The sequence below is a fragment of the Echeneis naucrates genome, chromosome 13 (genome assembly GCF_900963305.1).
Source record: "Echeneis naucrates chromosome 13, fEcheNa1.1, whole genome shotgun sequence".
NCBI lineage: Eukaryota > Metazoa > Chordata > Actinopteri > Carangiformes > Echeneidae > Echeneis > Echeneis naucrates.
In genome coordinates this window covers 8,920,246-8,941,468 of record NC_042523.1, presented here as the reverse complement: position 1 = coordinate 8,941,468, position 21,223 = coordinate 8,920,246, and the positions used below count along the sequence as shown (strand labels likewise).

At 41.4% G+C, this 21,223-nt stretch overlaps 3 protein-coding genes and 1 pseudogene across 3 annotated transcripts; all 4 read right to left on the bottom strand.

Annotated features, from left to right (window-relative positions):
* Positions 1 to 1,137: 1,137 nt before the first annotated feature.
* On the bottom strand, positions 1,138 to 2,073 carry LOC115053089 (odorant receptor 131-2-like). Its single transcript, XM_029517655.1, has one exon. The coding sequence runs from the start codon at positions 2,071 to 2,073 to the stop codon at positions 1,138 to 1,140; it is 936 nt and encodes a 311-aa protein (XP_029373515.1).
* Positions 2,074 to 5,466: 3,393 nt separating this feature from the next.
* On the bottom strand, positions 5,467 to 6,390 carry LOC115053627 (odorant receptor 131-2-like). Its single transcript, XM_029518485.1, has one exon. The coding sequence runs from the start codon at positions 6,388 to 6,390 to the stop codon at positions 5,467 to 5,469; it is 924 nt and encodes a 307-aa protein (XP_029374345.1).
* Positions 6,391 to 14,283: 7,893 nt separating this feature from the next.
* Positions 14,284 to 15,219, bottom strand: LOC115053088 (odorant receptor 131-2-like). Its single transcript, XM_029517653.1, has one exon. It carries the CDS (start codon positions 15,217 to 15,219, stop codon positions 14,284 to 14,286), a length of 936 nt encoding a protein of 311 aa, XP_029373513.1.
* Positions 15,220 to 16,704: 1,485 nt separating this feature from the next.
* On the bottom strand, positions 16,705 to 17,641 carry LOC115053623 (odorant receptor 131-2-like; annotated as a pseudogene).
* Between the last annotated feature and the right edge of the window lie 3,582 nt (positions 17,642 to 21,223).

Genomic DNA, 21,223 nt, shown 5'->3' with positions numbered 1-21,223 from the left:
TCTGCATGAGTGACTTTTTGTTTGTAAATTCTTTGGATAGATTAATGTTCATAGCTTTTGTGTTTTCCTCGTTAAGAGTGATTTTGAGTTTTAATAACGTTTTCATAGAATTACCTTGATCCTCCGCTTAGTAGCGTGAGTGAGTTTCTCTTGTTTATTAGTCAGGTTTTTCCTCCCTACGGAGTGTTTTTTGTTTTCCCCCTTTTTCCTTGTGACATCCCTTTAAGTTAATGTTTCATAGCCCTGTTTCCTTTTTTCACTTGGGTCTGAGATCATTGCTGCCAAGAATAAAGTCTGTGTCTTACAAAGCCTCTGCATCTGAGTCCTATCTGAGTCCTGGCCTGACACATTAACAGTGGTGAAATGTTTCTGAATACCATTTTGAAAGATAAGGGGCGTTTTAAATATGAATTATTATTAAATAATTAAATAACTTCAACTTTTATTTATTATTTATTTATTTTGCTTCTCTCCAGACATTTCCCAGCAATTTGATGCTTAAATTCTGATATTAATTCACAACAAATGCATTCTTATAAACATAAAATAATCATTTTCAGGTGCAAGCATTTCTCCTTGAATGTTTTTATACTCAGCAGATTATCATAAAGCTGTCCTATGTGTTCAGCTCAAAAATGTTTCAAACAACTTCGACTGACTAAGAATACAGAGACAAAAGTTAAATTAAGAGGTAATGAATCAATCCTGTCCATTTTGAGAACAGTAGAAAAAAAAATTCAAAAGCAGAAGTTTGTTTGTTGGGCCTTCATGCCTTTATTTGATCATAATGACAATTATGTCAAAAAAGGTCTGAATCTTATGTCAATTTTAAAGAAAGCTAAATTATGTCCAGACAAATAAGCGAGATATGAATTCAGTTTTCCTCTTTTTCTAATGCTCTATAGCTCCTTATAAAAGGAGACCATCAGTCTTGACCTTCTCATACTGTATAATGCAGATCTGGACAACATGCTCCATTTTCTAACACTAACACCATGCTACAAGACGTATATAATCTTTATAAGAGAGATACTTTGAAGCCCCTTACACATATTAAAATGCTTTCCGGGACACGATTTGTGAAGCCGTGTTTGTGATAGAAGAATAAATGAATGCAAGAGGTGTGTCAGTAACACTTCAATTAATATTTCTTTTAAACAACCCGAAGGAGGCATAGTACTTCAGTGCATGAAAGAAAACTTCATCTCTGAGGCCGTAAATGAGAGGACTCATACATCTGGGTGCAAGATAAAATAATATGTAGTTAAAATACCTGACATTGTTAAATAAATTAAAACTAATCTGGAACAATGCAGCTTCTATGAAGGGACACCACAGCTGGATGAGACAGAGCAGCAGCTGGAAACCATGAAGAGCCACTGTCCTGAGCCCTTTCCTTGATGACTGCTTATCCTCTCCTGATGCAGCTTTGGCCACTTTCATTATTTTAACATAGCAAAAAACAAGTATGATGCACATGATCAAAAACTGTAATTGATATATAGCTGACCTCAGATGTTGCTGCCATAAATAAATCATAAATATTTCCACTGAACAGATGTGATATTGGTTGTAAAATTTTAGGGATGCAGATCCAAAGAAGGTGGAGAGAATAAAAATAGAGGGCACAGAGCTGAGAGCATGAATGATGAGGATACAGTTAATAGTATTACGTGTGGAGCAGAGCTCTCCATGACGCAGCGGCATACAAACAGCCACATAACGCTCCAGAGTCATTGCTGTCAGAGTCACTGGTGTAACAGTAGCATATACAAGTAGCACGGCACAGATAATGACACACAACCAAACCTGAATGGTAATCAGAAATTGCGTGAAAATGACAAGGATATTAGATAAGAATAATAACAAACTATCTGACAGTAATGTAACAGCAAATAACATATAACGTGTGGTTGTGTAGAAACACTCTTTTTTTAAAAATGTGATGATGAGCAACAAGTTGATGTAAAGAAAAACTGCCACCAGGATCTGCACTATAAGAATTACCTGGCTATCCTTCTGCACCTCCAGATAAATAAGCAAATAACTATCCAGTGAATTGTTATCTGCCATATATCTGTTGTTTAACCCACAAAAGTTTCAGCCACTGCAAAAACTAGTCAGAAATTCATATTAAAAGAAAACTCATTGGGTTCTTCATACAAAGCAATTTCTGTCTTCTTCTTTGGTTACATGATAGTAGATAGTAAAGAGCAGGTTCCCTAATCCTGCATTGTGTTCCAGTGAGTAATGTTGCTCACTGAGCTCTCTGCAGTCTGATGATAGAAGACTGTGCATGAAGGTGACTTTAAAGGCTAGAACATCCCAAAATAGCACCCAGTCCTCAGACAGTGCTCCTTGAACTTTATTTCAAATAGGTCATAGAAAGTTATCTACCTCTAGCTGTGACCAGCAACCCAGAGGACATCGATTATGATGTAACCTCTTAGTTTGTGAACTTCTGCTTTGAGGGCTTGAGTTGCCATCTTGTTTGTTTGTTTGTTTGTTTGTTTGTTTGTTTTTATTAACCAGAAGAAACCATATTTAGAGGAGATGCTTGAGCTGAGGAGGGAGGCCCTAAAGTCTCCATCTCTTTTTATACAGTATACCCTTCCTCTTCCACTGTTGTCATCATTGGATGGGGCACTACAAATTTAGATATGATAAATGTGGTGAAATGTGATGGCAAACTCTAGTTTCTGTGGTATGAAACATGGGTGGGACTGACATGTGAGAGAAAAGACAAAGAAGCAGATCCAGGAAGGTACAGCAAAGTGCCTGAAAAGTAGGGATTTTTCCTAGTTCTACCTCAGGGGAGGGCAGTGACCATGCTGGCAAGCTATGACATGAACATCAGCTCCACAAGTTAGACAGGAGAGCAGAGTCAGAGTCGGTCTGGCCCTTTGGGTCTTTTACAGGTTAACTCACACGATAATGGAAACAGCCGCTCATCACTCATGCATGTTTGTGACTAAAGAACCAAGTTATTATTTAGTGACTTGACCAATCCTACGTTGGTTTCCTTTCACCAGGGTGCGAACTACAGGGAAGACAGGGGCGTCTCTAAAATATTACCAAAGTGCAGTTTTTTCCCATGCATTTCTTTTTTGTTTTTTTTGTATTGTCACAATCATGGATCGTGTGTAAAATTAGGCTATTTTTATTGTATGATTTGCGCAAGAGGGTGATTCATCACTAATTCCCTTTATTAAAAAGGCCAGCATGCATGAAATTCTTGTCCTCGCCATTGAAGCGTGGGGGCGCTATGTCTGAAATGTCACTTTAAATCTGAACTGGAAACGAAAAACAAGACCCGCTGCACCTGCTCAATTTCAGAGCTAAATCGTATTTTCTTCCAAATGTTGCAGTCATCATGACTAAAAGAAAACAGGGAAACCTACTTGCAGATTTTGTATTTACAAAGAAATCGAAGACGAATGACTCCGAGGAGCAGCAACAGGCGAGTTCTTCGGCAGATGCTAGCTTGAAGACAGCCGACACCACCGCTGCACCTGCGGGGACTGCTGCCGGTGAAAGCCCGCCAACAGAGGCCGGAAATGGGGCTAACGACAGCTCAGAGGCTGCTCATGAAGGTGACCCCCCGACAGCCGTGGTATAGTTCTCACACTGCTAATCGATTAGTATTCTGATTAAAAGTTTACTTATTTGTTTTATATAGACAGTAAACAGTCTTTCCCCTAGGATTGCGGGGGGGGGGGGGGGGGGGGTCGTTGTACAAAAGCACGAAAAAAGGAAACGGAATCATTTTACATTTTAACGACAACTGTTGCTACCACCATCGCCCTGTGAAGCGTTTAAAAAACGCTGATATTTTGCTTTTCTTGTGACATTTTTCGACAACTGCTGGCGGGAGTCCGCTCACCCGTGAGCGCGCATACGTGTCTGCGTGCGTGCATCGAGGCGGAACTCCGCCGTGCGTGAAACAGAGCGCAGAGGAGAACTGTGCGAACACGGAGAGACGGAAATAAGATTCTGTCGCTTAAATAAAATAAATCACATATTACTATGTTGTTTAATAAAAGCACAAGGTAGCTATAGACATGTTCTATATGAACATTAACCTTAAATGACGTCGCTTGTGATCTGGTGCTATATGGAAAATGTAATTATATTAACTTAACTTGACCTTCATTTTTCATATAAAGCAAACAAAAGGCAAAGTAGATATGATCATTTTTACCTATTTCGTCCAAAAGCGGTCATATTGACCGAACAGAATTTTGCAGTATTTAATATCATAATGTTGCAATTTTAGTTGCTCAGCAACTATCACTGTCTGTCTCGGATTATATTTGGAAATACAAAGCTCTGTATTTGGAGCATTGTTTAAATCAAAGTTTAGAATAAAGAGAGTAGACAGTGTCTGAAATAAATGAGTGAAGGAAGAGAAAGATGACAGCTGCCATGGCATTGGAGATGCTTCAAAACGATGACAGCGACAATTCCGATGGAGGGGTCTGTCAGACGAGGAGCGTGATAGCGACCTTTCCTGGGTGAATGAAAATAGGGTTTCATCCTCGGACAGTGAGCCGGAGTCAGAGTCCGTACCGAGGAAAAGGTGTCGACTTTCATTGGATACTGTGGATCCACGGCAGATGTAGGCCTGCCAGGTGAGCTCCACTGTCCTGTCTTTTTTGTGACCCTTTTACTATTACTACTATTATTATAACCAGACGATTTTTCTTATTCTTCTTATTATTATTACTATTAATAATAATAGTGAACACAGTGGCAATCCATTGTGAGTTGCCATCTTGTTTTTTTTATCCCCCCCCCTCCCTCCCTCTTTTCCCTCTTAGACGCTGTGCTCCTTAGATTTTACTCCAATTGAGTCATGGAAAGTTTTCCACCTTTTGCTTTGACAATGAACTCTGTGGATGTGTTTTATGTGTGTGGCAGCTGTGCTGCATTTTGGTTTTCATTTCAGACCCGGACATGTCTTTTTAATAAAGATGACAGAAATGCTTATATAGACTTTTATTATGATCTGTCCCATAAATCAATGGGACATTTTCTTTATGCAGCCAGTGATATCACCTTCTGATGATCAATAGATAAAATGTAAGTTTAAAGCACTTCTGCACTGGTTTCACTTTTTAGGCCCTCAGTTTACATCCGTTTATGTCCAATCTAATCTCCAACCTGTTTTTCCCAACATTGCTGTTGTCAATATATCAGACACTCACATGTAGATGTGAAATGGATAAAATGCAAATGGATTGTAACGTTTTTGATGTTTTTGGAAAAAAACGGATATGATACACAATTTGTATTTTTTGGGGGCTCAAATGCAGATTGTAAGCAGATCTAAAAAACTCAAACAAACATTTATAATCATGTACATTACAGTGTTGACATTAATTAAGTCACAGCCATGGTAACAATAACCGCATTAGAAAATAAAAAAAAAAAAAATCCTTACATAAAAGCTGAATATAGAAATGCTCAAATATTTCTCCTAATAAAACCACAAAAGACATTTTTTTTCAGTGCATGAGAAAATGTTTCATCCCATAGGCCATAAACGAGAGGACTGAGGCATTTTGGTGCAAGGTTAAACATGATGTAGTTAATATATCTGACATCAATAAACAGCTTCAAATTAATTGCAAAAATGGCAGTTTCTATGAAGGGACACAAGAGTTGAATGAGACAGAGCAGCAGCTGGAAACCATGAAGAGCCACTGTCCTGAGCCCTTTCCTTGATGACCGTTTATCCTTTCCTGATGCAGCTTTGGCCACTTTCATTATTTTAACATAACAGAAAACAATGATGATGCACATGATCAAGAAGAAAATCTGATAAACAGCCGACCTTAAATTATCCTGCCATCTGAACAAAATGAATATCTCCACAGAACAAACGTTGTAATGCTGGTAAAAGTGTACAGAGGCTGACCCAAAGATGGCGGAAAAAATAAAAATAGAGGGCACAGAGCTGAGAGCATGAATGATGAGGATACAGTTAATAGTATTACGTGTGGAGCAGATCTCTCCATGACGCAGCGGCATACAAACAGCCACATAACGCTCCAGAGTCATTGCTGTCAGAGTCACTGGTGTGACTGTAGTATACACAATTAACACAAAACAGATAATGACACACAACCAAACTTGAAAGGTAAGGTTAAAAAACACCAAGATGAGCAGGATATCAGACACAACCAATAGGAAGCTATCTGACAGTAAATTAACAGCAAATAAGATGTAACGTGTGGTTGTGTAAAAGGACTCATTTTTAAAAAACATTGAAATGAGCAACAAGTTGATGCAGAGAAAAACCATCACCAGCATCTGGACGATCAGGACACGGTCATTGATCTGCCGCAGTAACACCTTACCACCAACCAAGGAAGTGTTGTCTTTCATCACTAAATACAGTTTCTGCAGCTCTGCCAAAACTAAGTCACTCTTGTCATTATTTTGCAGGTTAAAAAAATTCCTTTGATTCTTTTCACACAATAGCAAAAGTTATGATAAACCTTCCCTGCCTGGCTACGACAATGATTCAGCAGCAAAGCAAATGTCGAGGTCTTCGCAGTGCTGTGAGATATGCCTGTGCATAGAGACTTTATAAAAGCAAATACAATACAGAGTGAGAGCTATGAGGCTTTGCCCTCGTCACTGCCCTCAGGGGTAATCTGTTCAAGTCAAACATCAAATGCCTCAAAGGGGTTTCTCATGAAGGATGAGTCAAGTTGTGAGATACCAATTGTGGACTACATTGGACTAAGACAGACTTGATGTCCAAACCACGATATTAGAGGAGGCAACTGGAATTTTCCTTCTCACAAGCTCATCATATGTTCGACAGATTCCTCAGACACAGCAAACACTCATGTCTCCCATAAACAACATTCACAACGTGAATATTTGCTGTCAAACTCCATCATTTTTAAACGAAACAAATATCACAAGCAAGTCTCTGTTCAGCAGGGTCCTGTCACTTCTCATACCTTGTGCCTTTTAACATTCATCTCCTACCGCTTATCCATTTATGGGTCACAGGGGAGCTGGAGCCAATCCCAGCTCACACTGAGTGAGGGCGGGGTCACCCTCCACAGGTCAGCAGTCCATCACAGGGTCAACACACAGAGACAGAGACCAACAACCACTCACACTCACACTCAGAACTACGGACAATTTAGAGTGACCAACTGCCCTAAACCTGACGCCTTTGGATGGTGGGAGGAAACTCACACAGGCACGGGGAGAACATGCTAACTCCACACAGAAAGGCCCCAGGCCGGGAACCGAACCCCCAACCTTCAGCATCTGAAAATTTGATTAAATCAAAGCTGGTTCATCTTACTGCTGTCATCAACATTCACCAGTGTTCACTCATATTCTCAGTATCATGTGTATGTGTCTGTGTATATGAATATCCTGAAGGATTTATATATTTGAGCCTTTACGGAAAATGTTCATCGCATTGGTGGTTGCAGATGTTCAGCAAAAGTTCATGGACTTAGAAATAAGATGGCAAGGCAGTGTACTGGCAAATTAATGGACAATATCTTGGTAGCTATCACTGTTTCAGCTGGCCTGCAGAGTTATAGATGTTTTTATGCTGAAACTCCATCAACCTCAATCACACCAAGCACTTCACCGTGACCTCACATACAACACATGGTTACAACTATTATTACAAAAAGAAGAAAATGAATCATTTATCTAATCTGTCAGTTCTTTTCTTTTAAACAAGCCAAAGGAGGCATAGAATTTCAGTGCTTTAAAGAACACCCCATCACTGAAGACATAAATGAGAGGATTGAGAGGTGGAAGATAAAAGATTAAATCATCAAAGCACTGTGTGTTTTCGAATAATCTAAAAACTAGTCTGAAGAGTAGCAGCCAAAACCATAAAGAGCCACTCTCCATCATGCGTTATTCAGGTGGGTATGAATAGGCTACTTTCACTGTAGACTGACTGAAATGAATTCAAAGAAATAACCACCAATACTGACGTTATTTATATTTATATTTTGTATTTCATTTACACCCTTTCCCCCAACTCAGTTTTCTTTCTTTGTAGTTTGTTGCAATTAAATCAAACTATCAAGAAAATACAAACTGCATACGCACGCACACACACACAACACAACTCTTAATCCCCCCAGTTCAAACATTTACCTTTATTATTTGTGTTTATCCAGTTTAAAATTGTAAATAGGGCTCAACAGTGTCCATGTAAAACAGTCAAAGTGTCTGACATTAAGAACATAGCATTTAGTGTGATGCACAGCAGCTTCTGTGATTGCACACCACAGCTGAATGAGACACAGCAGCAACATGTGACAACTCTCTGTGACAGAGAATTAAATGATATGTATTTTCCATCTAAAGCCATGAATGTGCTGCAATGCAGTATGTTTGAAAGCTTTGTCACTTCTGGCTGCCGTGGAGCTCAGTGAATATCATAACTCATTCCAATGTCATGTAGAGTTTGATACTGACCAGTCAATTGTCACTGATACAGTGCTGTTGTGGGACCCAGAGGCCAACTGGCTCACTATCTGAGCAGCAGCTCTTTGAGACCTATTCAACATCTACAGTTGTCCTAGGAAAATGCAGCATTCACTTGGAATGTGCTGAACTTTTAATCTGTCAAATATTTCTTTTGAGCAACCCAAAGGACGCGTAATATTTCAGGGCTTGAAAATAAACTTCATCCCTGAGTCCATATATGAGAGGACTCAGACATCTGGGTGCAAGATAAAACAGCAAAAAATTCAAGTACCTGGCAATTTCAAACTAACCAACATCAATCTGTAGTATAGCAACTTCTATGAAGGGACACCACAGCTGGATAAGACAGAGCAGCAGCTGGAAACCATGAAGAGCCACTGTCCTGAGCCCTTTCCTTGATGACTGCTTATCCTCTCCTGATGCAGCTTTGGCCACCTTCATTATTTTAATATAGGAGAATACAATGATGATCACCATAATCAAAAACTGAACTTGATATATGCCTGACCTGAGGTTATGCTGCCATATGTAAAGCATGAAGATTTCAACTGAACAGAACTGATACTGTCTGTAAAAGCTCAGCGACGCAGATACAAAGAAGGCTGACAGAATAAGAATGCCTGGTACAGAGCTGATAGCATGGATGAGGAGAATAATGTTTACAGTGTTTTGTGTGGAGCAATTTGATTGCTGCAGCGTAAATGTAGGCATTGCCTTGGCAGTCAGTCATCTATAGCCGGATCTCTGTCTCACTGAAGATTAGACTACTTGCAGATTGTGGAATCCCATGTTAGGTTTAGTCATGAAACTGTAGTATTACAATATTGTATTAAATATATAGGATTTACAATTTCATATATGTTTAGTGAAGAACTTTGGACTCTGCTTAGTGCTGCTGATAATTTCAGTATCCCAAATACATTAATTCTTGCACCTAACCTCTACCACAGCTCACCTCGGTATTTCAAGGTTTCAAGTATTTTCTTAATTTTGAACATAATAGTTGTGGTCCAATAGTTAGACAACATGGTTTCAGCTGCATTCAAGCATGGAGATTATGACATGTATTTGTGTTTTAACTACAAACTTGGACTGGGCCGGTTCTGAAGACAACCAGAGTGACATTGTGGCAGGTGATGTTAATCGAAAGTCTGCAGAACCACCAGAGTCACCAAACAGTGCTAGTCCTGCAAGATCTGATGATAAGGAGCTACCTGGGAAGGTAATTACTGCTTGTGTATGTCATTGTGAGAGGAGGCTTATGTTTTGCTGATGTAATGTTTCATTTGCTGTTTTCAGATATTTTCCAGTGCAGTACCCAGGATCCTTTGCAGCAGTCAAAGAGTTTATCTTCTGTAACTGTTCTGTAAATTTCAGTAAACTATGCACTCATTATGTCACACCGTGGTGAGGTTGTCTTGTCTGGGCTCACTGTGTCTCTTCATTTCCTGTTTTATTTTGAAATGACTAACTCTCCTCTCGTTTCATAACACTTGCCCTTCCTCATGTCTCCTGTGTGCCCTCATGATACTTGGACTCACTCATTGCCCTAGCCATCCGGACGGACAACCGGATGAAAGAGCTCCGCCAACATCGAGAACAGCGACCGTCGTCGGGGAGGTACCGACGTTTCCAGGGACAGGATATACCGGCGGCCCAGGGTTCAACCTCGGAAAGACCGGCGGAGGAGTCCGAACCCATGCAATTTGGCAGGGCACGTCTGACACCCGAGGAACGGCAGCGACGACAGCAGGAGGGCAGATGCTTCTACTGCGGGGAGTCCAGCCACCTCATTGCTGCGTGTCCCACTAAAGGGATCAAACGGGTGAGTTCTCCCGCAGTTCAGGGCCGCGTCTCACGCATCCTCACAGCAGCGAGGGTTTCGCACCATGACATTAACACGAATCTTAAAGTACTCATAGATTCAGGGGTTGATGAGAGCCTGATGGACTGGGGGCTGGCAGCCAAATTGGGGCTCAATTCCGAGGTGTTGGAATGTGTGGAGCACACCAAGTGTATCCAGAAACCTGAAGCTGTCTTGTCAAATATTAACCATGTTTCTCTCCATGTCACTACAGACTCAGAATTAGACCTAACATCCGTCCTGCCCTGTTATCACCACCTGCGGGAGGTGTTCAGTAAAGCCAAGGCCTTGTCGCTGCCTCCCCATAGACCCTATGACTGCGCCATCGACCTGATCCCCAGTTCCAGCATCCCCAAGGGCCGCCTTTACTCGGTCTCCGGGCCAGAGAAAGCAGCCATGTAAGAATACATTGAGACCTCACTGAAGGCGGGGCTGATCCGCCCCTCTTCGTCAGCCGCTGGAGCTGGATTCTTCTTTGTGGCAAAAAAGGATGGTTCCCTAAGGCCATGCATTGATTACAGCCCCCTCAATGACATCACAATAAAGAGCCGTTACCCGTTACCTCTCATGTCCTCCGTTTTCGACCAACTCCAACAGGCCAAAATATTCACCAAATTAGACCTCCGAAACGCCTATCACCTTGTAAGAATCAGGGAGGGGGACGAATGGAAGACTGGGTTCAACACTCCGAGCGGCCACTATGAATACCTGGTCATGCCCTTCGGACTCACTAATGCACCGGCAGTATTTCAGGCCTTGATCAATGATGTGCTCAGGGACTTCCTCGAACAATTTGTGTACGTCTATTTAGATGATATTCTTATCTACTCTCCAGATATAGACTCCCACAGACAGCATGTAACCGCAGTCCTTCAGTGACTATTAACTCACAAGTTATATGTTAAGGCTGAAAAAAGCGAGTTCCATGCAGACACCATCTCCTTCCTGGGCTTCATCGTAGCCCCTGGGAGAGTACAGATGGATCCGGCTAAAATTAGCGCTGTGACCAACTGGCCCACACCTGATAGCAGCAAGAAAGTTCAGCAGTTCCTCGGGTTTGCTAACTTTTACAGGCGGTTCATCAGAGGCTTCAGCGCCATAGCGGCCCCTCTGCACGCACTAACCTCGTCAAAAGTACAGTTCTCCTGGTCTCCAGAGGCAGAGACGGCCTTCCACACCCTGAAGTCCCGCTTTACCACAGCTCCCATTCTCACGATGCCGGACCCCAGACGACAGTTCACAGTAGAGGTGGATGCCTCCAATGAGGGAATCGGGGCCGTTCTCTCACAACGGTCCGAGCAGGATGGGAAGATGCACCCATGCGCCTTCCTATCTCGAAGGTTGTCTAAAGCAGAGCGCAACTATGACGTCGGCAACCGGGAGCTGCTAGCGGTCAAGGTGGCCCTGGAGGAGTGGAGACACTGGTTGGAGGGAGCCGAACAGCCATTCATTGTCTGGACGGATCACAAAAACTTGGAATATATACGCAAGGCCAAGAGACTGAATTCCCGTCAGGCCAGGTGGGCGCTCTTCTTTAACCGCTTCTCCTTCTCCATCTCTTACAGGCCAGGGTCCCGGAACATTAAACCTGACGCCTTGTCACGCCTCTACGACCCTGAGCCGGTTGCCAACGAACCCGAGCCTATCCTGCCACTGGCCTGTGTGGTTGGAGCGGTGACTTGGCAGATAGAAAATGAGGTTAAGCAAGCTAATGGGGAGGCTCCGTCACCTAGTGGGTGCCCCGAGAATCGATTGTTTGTCCCGGTCAACCTACGCCCACAGGTGATTCATTGGGCCCAATCCTCGCTGCTTTCCTGTCATCCAGGAGTCCGGCGGACGATATTCGCCATCTCCCGGAGGTTCTGGTGGCCAGCCATGGAATCGGATGTTCGGGAGTACATCGAGGCGTGCCCGGTCTGTGCCAGGAATACGGTGTCTTCCAGGTCACAAATGGGACTGCTGCAACCCTTGCGCATCCCTTCCAGACCTTGGTCGGATATCTCTATGGACTTCGCCACAGGGCTCCTGGTCTCACGAGGTAACACCACTGTCCTCACGGTGGTGGATAGATTTTCCAAAATGACCAGATTCATTGCTTTGCCGAAGCTGCCTTCAGCCAAGGAGACGGCTGAAATAATGATTAACCAAGTGTTCAAGATTCATGGCTTTCCCAAGGACATTGTTTCAGACCGGGAGCCCCAGTTTGTGTCACGGTTCTGGAAGGAATTCTGCCGACTCATCGGAGCCAAAGCCAGCCTGACCTCAGGCTATCATCCGGAGGCCAATGGCCAGACCAAACGCCTCAACCAGCAGCTGGAAACCGGCCTCCGTTGCCTAGTGTCCCAGAACCCCTCGACATGGAGCAACCACCTGGTCCGGGTCGAGTACGCCCACAACTCCCTACCCACCTCTACCACAGGATTCTCCCCCTTTAAGTGTGTTTATGGGTATGACCCACCTGTTTTTTCTGCCCAGGAACCTGAAGTAACGGTCCCCTCTGCCCACGCCCTGATCCGCCGCTGCCGACGCATCTGGGCAGCGGCTCGCCAGGTGTTGATCCACCAATGGGATCGCACCAGGAAAGCGGCGGATCGCAAACGACGACCCGCACCCGCTTACCAGTCAGGTCAGAGAGTATGGCTATCTGCCAAGAACTTACACCTTCGGGTCCCCTCCAAAAAATTGGCTCCATGTTTTGTGGGCCCCTTCCCCATTGTTTGTCATTTCTATGCCAGAGTTAGCCCTTTTTCCCCATAGCCTTTTATTCTTTCCTCTGCATGAGTGACTTTTTGTTTGTAAATTCTTTGGATAGATTAATGTTCATAGCTTTTGTGTTTTCCTCGTTAAGAGTGATTTTGAGTTTTAATAACGTTTTCATAGAATTACCTTGATCCTCCGCTTAGTAGCGTGAGTGAGTTTCTCTTGTTTATTAGTCAGGTTTTTCCTCCCTACGGAGTGTTTTTTGTTTTCCCCCTTTTTCCTTGTGACATCCCTTTAAGTTAATGTTTCATAGCCCTGTTTCCTTTTTTCACTTGGGTCTGAGATCATTGCTGCCAAGAATAAAGTCTGTGTCTTACAAAGCCTCTGCATCTGAGTCCTATCTGAGTCCTGGCCTGACACATTAACAGTGGTGAAATGTTTCTGAATACCATTTTGAAAGATAAGGGGCGTTTTAAATATTAATTATTATTAAATAATTAAATAACTTCAACTTTTATTTATTATTTATTTATTTTGCTTCTCTCCAGACATTTCCCAGCAATTTGATGCTTAAATTCTGATATTAATTCACAACAAATGCATTCTTATAAACATAAATAATCATTTTCAGGTGCAAGCATTTCTCCTTGAATGTTTTTATACTCAGCAGATTATCATAAAGCTGTCCTATCTGTTCAGCTCAAAAATGTTTCAAACAACTTCGACTGACTAAGAATACACCTTAACTAACGAAGAGAAAGGAGACAAAAGTTAAATTAAGAGGTAATGAATCAATCCTGTCCATTTTGAGAACAGTAGAAAAAAAATTTCAAAAGCAGAAGTTTGTTTGTTGGGCCTTCATGCCTTTATTTGATCATAATGACAATTATGTCAAAAAAGGTCTGAATCTTATGTCAATTTTAAAGAAAGCTAAATTATGTCCAGACAAATAAGCGAGATATGAATTCAGTTTTCCTCTTTTTCTAATGCTCTATAGCTCCTTATAAAAGGAGACCATCAGTCTTGACCTTCTCATACTGTATAATGCAGATCTGGACAACATGCTCCATTTTCTAACACTAACACCATGCTACAAGACGTATATAATCTTTATAAGAGAGATACTTTGAAGCCCCTTACACATATTAAAATGCTTTCCGGGACACGATTTGTCAAGCCGTGTTTGTGATAGAAGAACAAATGAATGCAATAGGTGTGACAGTAACATTTCAATTAATATTTCTTTTAAACAACCCGAAGGAGGCATAGTACTTCAGTGCATGAAAGAAAACTTCATCTCTGAGACCATAAATGAGAGGACTCAGACATCTGGGTGCAAGATAAAACATGATATAGTTAAAATACCTGACATTGTTAAATAAATTAAAACTAATCTGGAACAATGCAGCTTCTATGAAGGGACACCACAGCTGGATGAGACAGAGCAGCAGCTGGAAACCATGAAGAGCCACTGTCCTGAGCCCTTTCCTTGATGACTGCTTATCCTCTCCTGATGCAGCTTTGGCCACTTTCATTATTTTAACATAGCAAAAAACAAGTATGATGCACATGATCAAAAACTGTAATTGATATATAGCTGACCTCAGATGTTGCTGCCATAAATAAATCATAAATATTTCCACTGAACAGATGTCATATTGGTTGTAAAATTTTAGGGATGCAGATCCAAAGAAGGTGGAGAGAATAACAACACAGGGCACAGAGCTGAGAGCATGAATGATGAGGATACAGTTAATAGTATTACGTGTGGAGCAGAGCTCTCCATGATGCAGCGGCATACAAACAGCCACATAACGCTCCAGAGTCATTGCTGTCAGAGTCACTGGTGTGACTGTAAGATAAAGAAGTACCACAACATTGATAATGACACACAACCAAACCTGAATGGTAATAAGAAATTGTGTGAAAATGACAAGGATATTAGTTAAGAATAATAACAAACTATCTGACAGTAATGTAACAGCAAATAAAATATAACGTGTGGTTGTATAGAAACACTCTTTTTGAAAAAATGTGATGATGAGCAACAAGTTGATGTAAAGAAAAACTGCCACCAGGATCTGCACTATGATAATTACCTTGCTGTCCGTCTGCACCTCCAGATAAATAAGCAAATAACTATCCAGTGAATTGTTATCTGCCATATATCTGTTGTTTAACCCACAAAAGTTTCAGCCACTGCAAAAACTAGTCAGAAATTCATATTAAAAGAAAACTCATTGGGTTCTTCATACAAAGCAATTTCTGTCTTCTTCTTTGGTTACATGATAGTAGATAGTAAAGAGCAGGTTCCCTAATCCTGCATTGTGTTCCAGTGAGTAATGTTGCTCACTGAGCTCTCTGCAGTCTGATGATAGAAGACTGTGCATGAAGGTGACTTTAAAGGCTAGAACATCCCAAAATAGCACCAAATCCTCACAGTGTGCTCCTTGAACTTTGCTTCCATGAAGTCATAGAAAGTTATCGTGAACACAGTGGCAATCCATTGTGAGTTGCCATCTTGTTTTTTTATCCCCCCCCCTCCCTCTCTCTTTTCCCTCTTAGACGCTGTGCTCCTTAGATTTTACTCCAATTGAGTCATAGAAAGTTTTCCACCTTTTGCTTTGACAATGAACTCTGTGGATGTGTTTTATGTGTGTGGCAGCTGTGCTGCATTTTGGTTTTCATTTCAGACCCGGACATGTCTTTTTAATAAAGATGACAGAAATGCTTATATAGACTTTTATTATGATCTGTCCCATAAATCAATGGGACATTTTCTTTATGCAGCCAGTGATATCACCTTCTGATGATCAATAGATAAAATGTAAGTTTAAAGCACTTCTGCACTGGTTTCACTTTTTAGGCCCTCAGTTTACATCCATTTATGTTCAATCTAATCTCCAACCTGTTTTTCCCAACATTGCTGTTGTCAATATATCAGACACTCACATGTAGATGTGAAATGGATAAAATGCAAATGGATTGTAACATTTTTGATGTTTTTGGAAAAAAACGGATGAGATATATAATTTGTATAATTTTTTGGGGGGTCAAATCCAGATTGTAAGCAGATGTAAACTGTGCAACGCTGAAATGTATGCACCCAAATATATCTACCCAAGTTAAAGTAGTGGAAGGCAACTTTGCCAAATACTACAAAAATTTTTGTTTATTTTAATTTTTTTCTATAACTGTTGGCTTTTGCTGAACAATAACAATTTTAAGTAAAAAAATTAAATTAAATAAATAAAAAACAAGAAGTGGGACTGTGTGGAGTTCTCCCCGTGCCTGTGTGAGTTTCCTCCCACCGTCCAAATACATCATGTTTGGGTTAATTGGTGGCTCTAAATTGTCCGTAGGTCTGAGTGTGAGTGTGAGTAGTTGTTGGTCTCTGTCTCAGTGTGTTGGCCCTGTGATGGACTGCTGACCTGTCCAGGGTGAACCCACCCTCACCCAGAGTGAGCTGGGACCGACTCCAGCACCCCTGCGACCCAAAAATTGATAAACAGTAGAAGATGAATGAATATATATAATGCATCAACAAGTTAACAGTCACCTCAAACAAACATTGAGTCACAGCCCTGGTAACAATAACCGCATTAAAAAAGAAAACAAAATCCTTACATAAAAGCTGAATATAGAAATGCTCAAATATTTCTCCTAAAAAAACCACAAAAGACATTTTTTTTCAGTGCATGAGAAAATGTTTCATCCCATAGGCCATAAACGAGAGGACTGAGGCATTTTGGTGCAAGGTTAAACATGATGTAGTTAATATATCTGACATCAATAAACAGCTTCACATTAATTGCAAAAATGGCAGTTTCTATGAAGGGACACCACAGCCGGATGAGACAGAGCAGCAGCTGGAAACCATGAAGAGCCACTGTCCTGAGCCCTTTCCTTGATGACCGTTTATCCTCTCCTGATGCAGCTTTGGCCACTTTCATTATTTTAACATAACAGAAAACAATGATGATGCACATGATCAAGAAGAAAATCTGATAAACAGCCGACCTTAAATTATCCTGCCATCTGAACAAAATGAATATCTCCACAGAACATAACTGATATTTGGTGTAAAATTTTAGGGATGCAGATCCAAAGAAAGTGGAGAAAATAAAAATAGAGGGCACAGAGCTGAGAGCATGAATGATGAGGATACAGTTAATAGTATTACGTGTGGAGCAGAGCTCTCCATGACGCAGCGGCATACAAACAGCCACATAACGCTCCAGAGTCATTGCTGTCAGAGTCACTGGTGTAACAGTAATATACACAATTACCACAACACAGATAATGACACACAACCAAACTTGAAAGGTAAGGTTAAAAAACACCAAGATAAGCAGGATATCAGACACAACCAATTGGAAGCTATCTGACAGTAAATTAACAGCAAATATCCAGGCATATCCAGATGTAACGTGTGGTTGTGTAAAAGGACTCATTTTTAAAAAACATTGAAATGAGCAACAAGTTGATGCAGAGAAAAACCATCACCAGCATCTGGACGATCAGGACACGGTCATTGATCTGCCGCAGTAACACCTTACCACCAACCAAGGAAGCGTTGTCTTTCATCACTAAATACAGTTTCTGCAGCTCTGCCAAAACTAAGTCACTCTTGTCATTATTTTGCAGGTTAAAAAAATTCCTTTGATTCTTTTCACACAATAGCAAAAGTTATGATAAACCTTCCCTGCCTGGCTACGACAATGATTCAGCAGCAAAGCAAATGTCGAGGTCTTCGCAGTGCTGTGAGATATGCCTGTGCATAGAGACTTTATAAAAGCAAATACAATACAGAGTGAGAGCTATGAGGCTTTGCCCTCGTCACTGCCCTCAGGGGTAATCTGTTCAAGTCAAACATCAAATGCCTCAAAGGGGTTTCTCATGAAGGATGAGTCAAGTTGTGAGATACCAATTGTGGACTACATTGGACTAAGACAGACTTGATGTCCAAACCACGATATTAGAGGAGGCAACTGGAATTTTCCTTGTCACAAGCTCATCATATGTTCGACAGATTCCTCAGACACAGCAAACACTCATGTCTCCCATAAACAACATTCACAACGTGAATATTTGCTGTCAAACTCCATCATTTTTAAACGAAACAAATATCACAAGCAAGTCTCTGTTAAGCAGGGTCCTGTCACTTCTCATACCTTGTGCCTTTTAACATTCATCTCCTACCGCTTATCCATTTAAGGGTCACAGGGGAGCTGGAGCCAATCCCAGCTCACACTGAGTGAGGGCGGGGTCACCCTCCACAGGTCAGCAGTCCATCACAGGGTCAACACACAGAGACAGAGACCAACAACCACTCACACTCACACTCAGAACTACGGACAATTTAGAGTGACCAACTGCCCTAAACCTGACGCCTTTGGATGGTGGGAGGAAACTCACACAGGCACGGGGAGAACATGCTAACTCCACACAGAAAGGCCCCAGGCCGGGAACCGAACCCCCAACCTTCAGCATCTGAAAATTTGATTAAATCAAAGCTGGTTCATCTTACTGCTGTCATCAACATTCACCAGTGTTCACTCATATTCTCAGTATCATGTGTATGTGTCTGTGTATATGAATATCCTGAAGGATTTATATATTTGAGCCTTTACGGAAAATGTTCATCGCATTGGTGGTTGCAGATGTTCAGCAAAAGTTCATGGACTTAGAAATAAGATGGCAAGGCAGTGTACTGGCAAATTAATGGACAATATCTTGGTAGCTATCACTGTTTCAGCTGGCCTGCAGAGTTATAGATGTTTTTATGCTGAAACTCCATCAACCTCAATCACACCAAGCACTTCACCGTGACCTCACATACAAATCAAATCAAATCAAATCAAATCAGATTTATTTGTATAGCGCCAAATCATAACAAAGTTACATCAAGGCACTTGATGTAACTTTGTTCCATCTTTTATGTCTTCAAGACATGCCTGCAGTCTGACTATCTGACTGACTTCATTTGGCTTCATTGATAGGTACAGCTGAGTATCGTCTGTGTAGCAGTGGAAATTGATGCTGTGTTTCCTGATAATGTTGCCTAGAGGAAGCAGATAAAGCGTAAAGAGGATTGGTCCAAGTACCGAACCCTGCGGGACTCCATGACTGACTACAGTACATGAGGAGGAGCTGTTGTTTACATGAACAAACTGATGTCTATCTGATAAGTAGGATTTGAACCACTTTAGTGCAGTTCCTTTAATTCCAATTTCATGTTCCAGTCTCTGTAGTAAAATATTATGATCTATGGTGTTGAATGCAGCACTAAGATCTAGAAGGAGAAGTATGGAGGCTGATCCATTGTCTGAGGCCATTAGAATGTCATTGGAGACTTTAACCAGCGCTGTTTCTGTGCTATGATGGGCTCTAAATCCTGACTGAAACTCTTCAAACAAACTGTTCCCATCCAGATGCTCGTGTAGTTGTTTTGCTACAGCTTTCTCAATGATTTTAGAAATAAATGGAAGGTTCGATATGGGTCTATAGTTTGCCAAAACATCTGGATCAAGATTAGGCTTTTTAAGCTGGGGTTTGATGACCGCAGTCTTAAGTGCCTGAGGTACATAACCCAGAAATAAAGTCAGATTAACCAAATCTAGAATGAACGGCTCAATTACATAAAAGATCTCTTTAAAGAGGCTAGTTGGTACTGGGTCTAATAGACAGGTTGACGGTCTGGATGATGAAACTATAGAAGCTAGCTCTGAGAGATTTAGAGGTGAGAATGATTCCAGATGTAAATGAGGCGCCGGAGCTGATTCAGCAGTTGCCGTCTTCAGAAGGGGATTTTTATCTAACGTAGGCAAGAGCTGATAAATTCTTTCTCTGTTCATGAGAATTTTGTCTGAAAAAAAACTAATAAAATCATTACTGCTTAGAGCTAAGGGGATCACTGGTTCAACTGAGCTATGGCTCTCTGTCAGCCTGGCTACAGTGCTGAAGAGAAACCTGGGGTTGTTCTTGTTTTCTTCTATGAGTGCTGAGTAATATGAACTTCTAGCACTGTGGAGAGCTTTTTTTATACGTTTTTAGGCTATCTTTCCAGGCTCTGTGAGACTCTTCTGACTTACTGGAACGCCAGTTTCTTTCTAATTTCCTTGATGTCTGCTTCAAGGCACGGATTTGGTAACTATACCAGGGAGCCATCCTCCTCAGATTGAATACTTTCTTTTTGAGAGGGGCGGCATTATCAAGATTCGAACGCAGTGTGGCCATCGTGCTAGTCACAAGGTCATCAACCTGCGTATGGGAGAAATCCTCATTTAAATTTAGATATGGCATTGTTGGGAATGATGACCGAATGTTCTCTTTAAATTTAGCCACAGCATCTTCAGATAAACATCTTCTATAGCTGAATTTATTCCTCAATGCTGTGGAGCCCATTAAAGTAAACTCAAATGTAATAAGGTAATGGTCAGACAGGAGAGAATTTTGGGGAAGAATTGTTAGCTTGTCATTTTCAATGCCATATATTCGAACAAGATCAAGGATATGATTGTAAAAGTGAGTGGGTTCATTCACATGCTGGGAAAAGCCAATTGAGTCTAGCAGGGAAAGAAACCCAGAACACAGGCTGTCGCTTTCTACATCAACATGTATATTAAAATCTCCCAGAATAATGATTTTATCTGTACTGAGTACTAACTCTGATATAAACTCAGAAAACTCTGACAGGAATTCTGAGTACGGACCAGGTGGACGGTATACTGTGACTAACAGAACTGGTTTTTCACCTTTCCAGTCTGAGTGGGAAAGACTAAGAGTGAGGCTTTCAAAAGACCTGCAGCCAGATTTTGGTCTGGGGTTGATTAATAGGCTTGACTGAAATATCACAGCCACCCCCCCTCCTCGACCTGTGGTACGAGGGATATGAAAGTTAACATGAGTTGGGGGTGTAGCTTCATTAATGCTAACATACTCATCCTGCTGCAGCCACGTTTCCGTTATACAAAATAAATCAATACGATGATCAGCAATGAGATCATTTACGAGTAGAGATTTTGATGATAATGATCGAATGTTCAACAGTCCACATTTGATCGCAGTGTTATTTGAGACTGAATTTGTGGCTGTTTTAATTACAGTTAGGTTTTTGTTTTTACCTCCTCTTCTGTTTAATTTGGGTTTATTAACTTTTCTAAATTT